The sequence below is a fragment of the Nanorana parkeri genome, unplaced genomic scaffold (assembly GCF_000935625.1).
Source record: "Nanorana parkeri isolate BGI_ZX_2015 unplaced genomic scaffold, ASM93562v1 scaffold68, whole genome shotgun sequence".
Classification (NCBI taxonomy): Eukaryota; Metazoa; Chordata; class Amphibia; order Anura; family Dicroglossidae; genus Nanorana; species Nanorana parkeri.
Window position 1 is genome coordinate 2318319 of NW_017306336.1, and position 9392 is coordinate 2327710.

The window sequence follows — 9392 nt, forward strand, 5'->3', positions numbered from 1 at the left end:
CAGGGGGGATGATATGTTTATGGGGGAGTTTTGATGTGCTGGGGGGTGCAGGAGTGGTAATATTTAAGGGCCTGAAAAGGTTTTGATGTTATTGGAAGGGGTGAGAACTTATAGGGGCACAGAGGGGACAGTAAGATAAAGAGACACAGGGAAGGCAGGATATTTGAGGGCAGCAGTGTATGGGAGCAAACAAGGGTAGCACTGTCTCTCTTATATGTGTTGTTGCTATTATTTTATCCAGCCATGCAACAATAACTGTATCCTGTATTACCACCACACAAGCTTGACCAACCAGCTATGTCTTTATCCTATACAGTGGAAAACAATTTTGGGCAGTACACTGGTCAGTGCTCTATTTTAACACTCTTATATACATGCAATTCCCAGTGAGCATTACCTAAACTCTCCATATACCTACTCAGAACTTCAGTGTGGACATTCTTAGCAAAGGTAGTATGCTTTGTGAAGCTGTAATCCATTGCCCAGGTGGACACAAAATGGGGGATTGAAGGAGCTGAGCCAATATTTCCTCTTCTCTTCCCAATAATAGTAACAACCATGTTTGGACACCACAGGGAATATCTTGAACACAAAGAGCTCCAAAAGCTGGAAACTGTACTTAGCATGCCGCTACAACCTTTTAATATTACATTATGGAAGACTGGTCAAGACTAATTGATTATTTGCATTATTTGCAGTCACAGCCTTCCCTGCAATAAATGCTAGAAAGGATATGAAACATTCCCTTGCAACTTCAGAAGCAGAACATGTACAATGTACTGACTGTAATATGATTCTTCTAAAAATGTAAATCCATTTATCGGAAACAAAAATACATTAACAATGAGAAAAGAAGAAAACTAAAATTGTATTAGACATATAGTCTACCATAGGAGACATAGAAAAGGTGAAGTGATGAATGCATGCTGTTATATCAGCACATCAGTGAATGTCTTCCATTCCAACCATCGGTAATTAATTCATATAATCCAGAGCTGAAATAGTGAGGTAGAGTAGATCTCTCACAGAGATGTTAATATCCTAGAATATAAGCAATCACAGTGCAATTTATTCTAGCTGTAGATCAAAGTTCTTATTCCCTTGGAGACCATTGTTAGCAATCCTGATATATGGATGCAATAAATTGTACACCTAAAGCAATATAAATTATTGTGGCATGAATGTCAAAGTCAGCAGAACTGTTTACTATTGGTACGCCAATGCATTATGCTGCTTGCAAGAAAACTCTGAGAGGTTGCATGCATATTTTTCCTCTATTATGTGATGGATACCACATATGCTGGTATTTACCTTGTTTGGGGATAAGATGCAGGGTGGACCACCATTGGAGATGAATGACAGCTGTCTCTGTAGCCATAGCAGCTCCTTCTGAGACTGTTTAAGCAAATGCTCTATATCACTTGGCTTTTGACCCATTAGACCCTCCTGCATTGAGCAAAAAAAGAAAGCAAAAGACAAGCTGACTTTAATGAATGTATTTAAACAAAGAAAACATTTTTTATCTATATATATCTATATCTATATATAGATATAGATATATATGTAGATATATATATCTATATCTATATATATCTATATTTATATATATATATATATTTTAGAAATGTCTGGGAATTTATTAAAAATAAAAGACTGAAATATCACATGTACATAACTATTCAGACCCTTTACTCAGTACTTTGTTGAAGCACTGTTGGCAGCAATTACAGTATTTTTGGGTATGGCGCAACAAGCTTTGCACACCTGGATTGGGGGATTTTCTGCCATTCTTCTTTGCAAATCCTCCCAAGCTATATAGATATATATATATATAGTGCATTTAGAAACTATTCAGACCCCCTTCACTTTTTGTCAATTTTGTTATGTTGCAGCCTGATACTACAGCTGTTTAAATTATTTTTCTCAATAATTTACACTCAGTACCCCATAATGACAAAGTGAAAACTGAATAGAAATGTTTGGAAATGTATGAAAAAGGAAAAACTGAAATATCACATTGGTATAAGTATTCAGACCCTTTGCAGCAACACTTGAAATTTAGCTCAGGCGCCTCCCATTTCTTTTAATCGTTGTTGAGATGTTTCTACACCTTGATTGGAGTCCACCTGTGATAAATCTAATTGACTGGACATGATTTGGAAAGACACACACCTCTCTATAGAAGGCTTCACAGCTGACATACTGGGGGTGATTTACTAACCTAAACACACACACACACCAGGTGTGTGTGATTTTCACACAGCAAAACGTATTTATCAACCAAAAAGTCTCTAAAAGCATATTTCCACTAATGCCATGCACATGATGCATATATAATGCTGCTTCACAGTTTAGACAAAAATGGTTAGCTCATGCATTTACATTCCTTGCATTCATCAACGCAAGCAACACAACATAGAGCTAATTTACCCAACATCACCTTGGAATTCAATCAGGGCTTTGCACAACACACCTGATGGGTGTGTACACATTACAAAGGTGTTTAGATTCCACCCATAGATCATGCTGGGAGGGAACACACTGCAGAGGTGTATACACGTTCGTGGTGTGTTTATAAGGTTAGTAAATCAACCCCACTGTATCAGAGCAAAAGCCATGAGGTCAAAGGAACTGTCTGCAGAGCTCAGAGGCAGGATTATTGCAAGTCACAGATGTGGTGAAGGCTACAAAAAAATTCTGCTGCACTGAAGGTCCCACAAGAGCACAGTGGCCCCCATAATTCTCAAATGGAATTAGTCTGGCACAACCAGGACTCTTCCAAGAGCTGGTCGCCCGGTCAAACTGAGAAATCAGGGGAGAAGGGCCTTGGTAAGAGAGGTGACCAAGAACCCGATGGTCACTATGATGGAGATCCAGAGATGCTGTGTGGAGATTGGACAAAGTTCCAGAAGGACAATCATGACTGCAGCCCTCCACCGATCTGGCCTTTATGGCAGAGTGGCTAGATGGAAGCCTCTCCTGCAAAACACATGAAAGCCCGCTTGGACTTTGCAAAAAAGCACCTGGAGGACTCTCAGACTGTGAGGAACAAGATTTTCTGGTCCGATGAAACCAAGATTGAACTGTTTGGCCTCAAACGTTATGTCTGGAGGAAACCAGCCACCGCTCATCACCTGCTCAATACTATCCCAACAGTGAAACATGGTTGTGGCAGCATCATGCTGTGGGGGCGTTTCTCAGCAGCAGGGACTGGGAGACTGGTCAGGGTTGAGGGTTGAGCGAAAGCAGATTGGAGCGAAGTACAGACATATCCTAAATGAAAACTTGTTCTACAGCGCTCAGGACCTCAGACTGGGCCGCAGGTTCACCTTCCAACATGACAACGATCCTAAGCACACAACATAGGAGTGGCTTAGGGACACCTCTGTGAATGTCCTAGAGCCAGAGCCCTGAGTTAAACCCTATTGAATGGTCTCCATCCAATCTGAGTGAGCTTGAGAGGATTTGCAAAGAAGAATGGCAGAAAATCCCCAAATCCAGGTGTGCAAAGCTTGTTGTGCCATAACCAAAAAAGCCTGCCAACAGTGCTTCAACAAAGTACTGAGTAAAAGGTCTCAATACTTAAGTACATGTGATATATGAGTTGTTTTTTTTGTTTAATAAATTCCGAGACATTTCTAAAATTTTGTTTTCACTTTGTCATTATAGGGTACTGAGTGTAGATTAATGAGAAAAAAAATATTTAAAAAGCTGTAGTATCAGGCTGCAACATAACAAAATTGAAAAAAAGTGAAGGGGGTTTGAATACTTACTAAATGCACTATATATATATATATACACACACATATACATACAACACACATATACATAGTATGTGCGAACATACATACAAAATAAATTGTACCTGTCCAAACAATATGTAGAGATGCAAGTCAGCCAGACAGCATAGCCGATTCTGTAAACTCACTTTCATCCAGTACAATAAAACAAATACATTTTGGTTAAGGACTGTAATGGTGCAGCAGCTTACTGATGAGATCATCACTGTACTCTTGTAAGCTCCCTGTGCTAAACTGGCCATACACCTTACAACCATTGCACGACTTTCGTTGGGCGATGGTTGTAAGGTAATTAAAATCTCGTACGATCTGCCCATCTTGGAGACGCAGATCGCACTTCATCGCAAGCCCTCCCCACTGAGGGGAGGGCTTCCAATGATTCCAACGCTGAGCGGACAGTATGCGCTTGCGCCCACTGGCCCGTTTGGAATTTGTCTTCCGAGCACGCCACCAACCCGTCGAAAATCTTACGATTTTCGGCAGGTTTTCAAGCGTGCTCGGAAGACAAAAGGCATGTGACCGTACAGTAAAAATGGTTGCACGCCTTCCATACACCTGCCGATTGTCATACGATCGTGGGATCACCCGCGATTATCGTACGATAATCGGCAGGTATATGGGCACCTTTAGACTGACAATCATGTGCAATGTAATAGGGATAACAGGAGGCCAATATAAAGACAGATTGAGGTAATAAGTAAAACACAATTAAAGGGAACAGGAAAGGAAATAATATGGGAGCTGTCATTGCTACTATATTTTTAAAGGTACAACCTCGTGAGCTCTCAAAACGACCCCAACTTCCCTACCTAGAATCACTAACCTGGACCAAGCATGCATACACTGACAGAGGTCTAAAATGTCTGAAGTTCCAAGTCAGAGTGGCTCACTAGAAAGGGAACAAAGTGAAGTGATCAAAATACCTACACATTTAAAAACAAGTCTACAATGGCAGCCCACATGCTTTTAATTGTCAAAGGCTTACAGTAATTTTTAAATGAATACTTAACTGTATAAAATGGGGACTTTCGTATATATCTATCTGGATTTCTTTGTATAACACATCATGTGACAATGCCAAAGATTGTTTCTTTGGTCTTAGATCAGAGACGTATGTTAGGCCATGACTTTACTAACATCCTACACTCTTTTAGCAATTAGCAGATGAAAGTGGTCTGCTAGTGCTCTAGGATGAGTGCGGGGATAAAGGAAGATGGGAAAAAAAGTAGTATTCTCCTAATACACAGTAACGCATTGGATATTTTTTTCCCAATCACTGACACTAAATTCTAAGTACATAGAACACACATTGCAGGGACAACATCAATGAGGAACCATTTGTAGTGTACTGGCAGGCAGGGCTTTCATTATATATAGGAATGTATTGACATTCAGCAACATGCATTGTTGGAAGCTTTGTGCTGCACCTAAACATCTACTGCCTTAAGCGATGACCTATGTTGGCTCTCCCTATATGGGGCCTCATGTATTAAAAGTGAATTGTTACCCCTAAGTGTAAGGTCCCTCTCTTTATTTTGGTATAGTGTGCTAAGTACCCTAGAAACTAAAAAGCTACTATTCTACAGAAAGATGATGAAAAAAAGATGCCCATCATGAATAGCAATAACAGTAAGTGGAAAGGATAACCAAGAGCACTGATAGTAAGGCGTGTTCCTGCTGCTACAGCAGTGAGACTACATGATGTACAGCACATGCTGAGAACATGAGCAAAAATGATGGCTCAGTTTGATAGCTTTTATTAAAAAACCCTGAAATATCAGTTTTGGTAGAATGGCTATTGTTATATGGTGGTTACTAATGACAGTTTAAATATATTTTTTCTTGGGTGCAGAGTACAACTTTAAAGAAGACCTTGTCTTTTTTGTATATCTTATTCCTCTATTTATGCATGTGATCACATTTCCTAAATGAGAGCTAAAAATTACTTTTCAATGCTTTTTCTTTCCATAGAAGCAGTTTGCTTGCCTCCTGGGTGTCAACTGGGTCTACTGTGCCCTTTTAAAGACATTTCCCCAAGAGACTATATCAATCTTTCTAAGCTCCCTCTACTCCTCCCATGTGTTCATTTAAATTAGAAAGAGGTGATAGGCTAAGCAGTTGTATTTCCACTTTTGCATCCAGTATGGGATAACACCTACTTTATATTTGCTACACATTCCCTTATACATAACACAACTTAAAAAAAAAAAAAAATTGCTTCTTAACTTTACTTGCTGAAAGATTTTAGTTAGCTTTCCCCTTCTATGTACTGTTAAGGAGAGGGCTGAGGAGTTATGTTTGCCATAATTAACCCTCTGTGCACTGTGCTGAAAGATCTCATTATCAGTTGTAAACTAGATCTGCAGGACCGTCTGTCCTAACAAAAGGCTACAGATGTCAAGGTTTGGGGGTACATTGTATGTTTGTGCACTTAAAGGGGTTCTAAACCCTCCGGTTCTTTTTGCCTATATGTACTGCTACCAAGCAGTACATATAGGCAAAAAGTTAAAAAAAAAAAAAAAGACACTTTAACAGCGGTTTAAACTTGCCTTGTTTTCGCTGCTCGCTCCCGCCAGAGAATACGAAACTGCTCGGGTGGCCACAAAGCATCTTAGGGCGGGCGCATGCGCAGTTCCGATTCTCGGCCGGGAGACGAGCAGAGACGCAAGGTAGGTCTATGGACGCGTGGACCTGCATGCAGACACCGCTGGATCGGAAGTGTCTGCAAGCAGAGAGGAGTCAGCGCTGGATCGGAGAGCAGCCACACTGCTGGAGGGACAGATGAAAACATCAGGAAAGAAGAGGAAGATCGGATTAAGAGACATCATTTAGGGTAAGTGCTAACATTAACATTGGGGGGGAGGGGGAAAAATTATCCTTTAATGTCACTTTAAAGAAATAAAGAAAAATAAACAACAACTCTGTTTGTATGTATCTCCACATTTCCATAGATTCTAAGCATTAGAAGCTGCTTCTAGTGTCTTATGTATAATCCTGCTCCAATGAAACTAGAAAGGTAAGAACATTTAAAACAATTATTTTTAGGCATGCTGTGTGAATGGTAAAAACAAAACAAACATATAGTGGAGTTTTCTCAAATTTGACTGCAAAAGTAGAAATATACTTAAGGTTTCTGGCAGAGAAAAAATGTATTTACTTGGGAGGATAGAAACAAGTAAAATGCAGAACTGGTATGTAGAAAAAAATAAATAAATTGGACACCATGGGCCTGACTATGAAAACAGCCATTTTCAGCAGATAAAGTATCAGAAAAGTTTATTTACTTGCATTACATTGACCAATGAAAATATAAGGGCATGCAATTCTATCAAGGGTTTACAGTGTAGGCAGAGCCATGTTGATTATAGTTCCTAGTAGCCTAAAGTCTTTTGGAATTCAAGCTTATTAGCACATGCAGTAAGATTTTTCTCTAGTTTTTTTTAGAAACCCTTGACAACAGAAATATGTTTTTACTTACCTTTAGACAACCAAGCCTGGTTCTTCGTTCATCACATTCCAACTGCAGCAGACGTACCTCCACTTCTCTCTCAGAATCTTTACTTGGACAAGGTATGTGAGCAGGCCCTCCATTTACTGAGCGCATGGTCACTTTTGTTGAGGGCTTCTTGGCCACTGCTGTAGAAATTTTTGTCTTATCATGGAATAGAAAAAAAAAATGTGTTTTAACTTCGTTTCATTAATTAGTGTAGAGACACAACAGGAGAAAACAAACAAAATGGGCATAGAAAAGACAGATACAAATCTGAAAACAAGTAAAACAGGAAAGGGAAGGCAAGAAGGGCAAATATAAAACACAAAGGGGTCACCAAAGTGGTCAATACTGTCCCCCAAGGTCAATATGATAATTCCAGGGGTCGATAAAAGGGTTGGGGTCAAAAGGGGATCAGTAGGTGGTCAATAAATGATGAAAGGTTGAATGGAGTCAATCAAACATTTGCGCTTTCTCTAGAGCAGGGGTAGCAAACCTCCGGCCCTCCAGCTGTGGTGAAACTACAAATCTGATGATGCATCTCTCTTCGGGAGTCATGTCTGTGGCTGTAAGAATCTTGCAATGTCTCATGGGATTTGTAGTTCCACCACAGCTGGAGGGCCGGAGGTTTGCTACACCTGCTCTAGAGCTTCACAGAAGTCCCTAGTCCTGACGGTGAGGTGGCTAGTGGTGAGACAGTGTTACCCAAGGTTGGATGTTCAGCCACCAGAGAGAGCACCCCTTTATTGTGTCAGCTGAGTGCTGTTACTGGTCTTTTTTACTAGTCTGCTTTGAGCTGTGTGTCTGTGACCTTCCATGTACCTCTCCTGGAATGGATATATGTACATGTTCACATATTCCCTGAGAGCCAGTGAGTACACACATTTCAAACTCCGTTGGAGAGCCAGTAAAGTATACCCATAGCGATAGAATTGATGGCAAGGAACTCATTGCTGTAGATTTATTTTTAAAAAACAGCATTGTAACAACCATAGTGGCAGCTGCTGATACCAAGAGGTAGTGTTGAGAGTATTCATAATAATATTTAAAATTTGGATTGATGGCTTCATTTACAACTTAAACAGTGCCTATCCTATATGCCTTTTTGAAAAGACTTGCAGAAATGATGCCATGAAACTTGTAATATATCCCTTCAATATTTATAAAATAAAAGTTTGGATATCAATGAAAAAATCACAAATTCCTTGAAGACATTAATGCACTGAAGAATTTTGGGACCCTTGACATAAAGAATGAAAGCCTAAGCTAGCCATACACTTGTAGTTTTTTCTTATTCAGTCCATCCATGAATAATAATGCTTAATTTCCCCTTGTTTTCTGACAACTGGTGCCCGCATCTGTCAGAATACCCAAACAGTGACTGCAGTTTATTGGTCCTTCAACAATAGTCAATTGAAAAATTCACTTCTGTCAAACAGAGTGATGCCAACAGGGCCACCCACAGCTCTAATTTTGACAGAGCCAGCAGGACTTGGACAAAATTTGAGCAGTGTATGGGCAGCTTAAGTGAATTTGTCACACAAAACATGAACATTAAGAACAGAAATATTATTGAAGGAAAATGATAACCAATAGCACAGAAAGAGCAGAGAAAAGATTCCTCTTGCTGCTACAGTAGTGAGACTCCATGGCAAAGGAGCAAATCCTGAGAACATGCACAAATATGGTGGATGGTTCAGTTTTAAAGCATTTACAAAAAAAACCCTGAAATATCAGTTTTGAAATGAATGGCAGTGTTATATGCTGGTCACTTATAACAGTAAATAAACTAAACTAATCTAAACTACAAGAAGGCTTTCCCTTTAGCAAAGTTGTTTTGGCCCTATTTGCCATTGATTGAATGTAATTCTGCAAATCAAACATGTTTCAGCTGTGTATGCATGCATCAATAAGTAAACACATCTACAAAATACTCCTATACTCACGTACATATCTTTACCAATCAATAATCATTCATTTATGTTGCTCGGTATATCACCGCTCTGATCAATGACCATTTATATCAATTTACGCCTTAATAGGCAGAAAAATTACTTTTACGACCTTAATTAAACTTAACTAAGTTGTTACAAGCCCCAAGG

At 39.5% G+C, this 9392-nt stretch overlaps 1 protein-coding gene across 2 annotated transcripts in view; it reads right to left on the bottom strand.

Annotated features, from left to right (window-relative positions):
• The window catches only part of RIMBP2 (RIMS binding protein 2), a 250479-nt gene extending 243036 nt beyond the window's left edge, over positions 1-7443 (bottom strand). For both annotated transcript variants that reach the window (XM_018576485.1, XM_018576484.1), the window contains exons 1-2: positions 7279-7443; positions 1312-1446 (exon numbers count right to left, since the gene is read on the bottom strand). In XM_018576485.1, coding sequence (XP_018431987.1) covers positions 1312-1446; positions 7279-7404 — 261 coding nt within the window. In that variant the 5' untranslated portion in view covers positions 7405-7443. The remainder of the gene's footprint in view (positions 1-1311; positions 1447-7278) is intronic.
• Positions 7444-9392: the final 1949 nt, after the last annotated feature.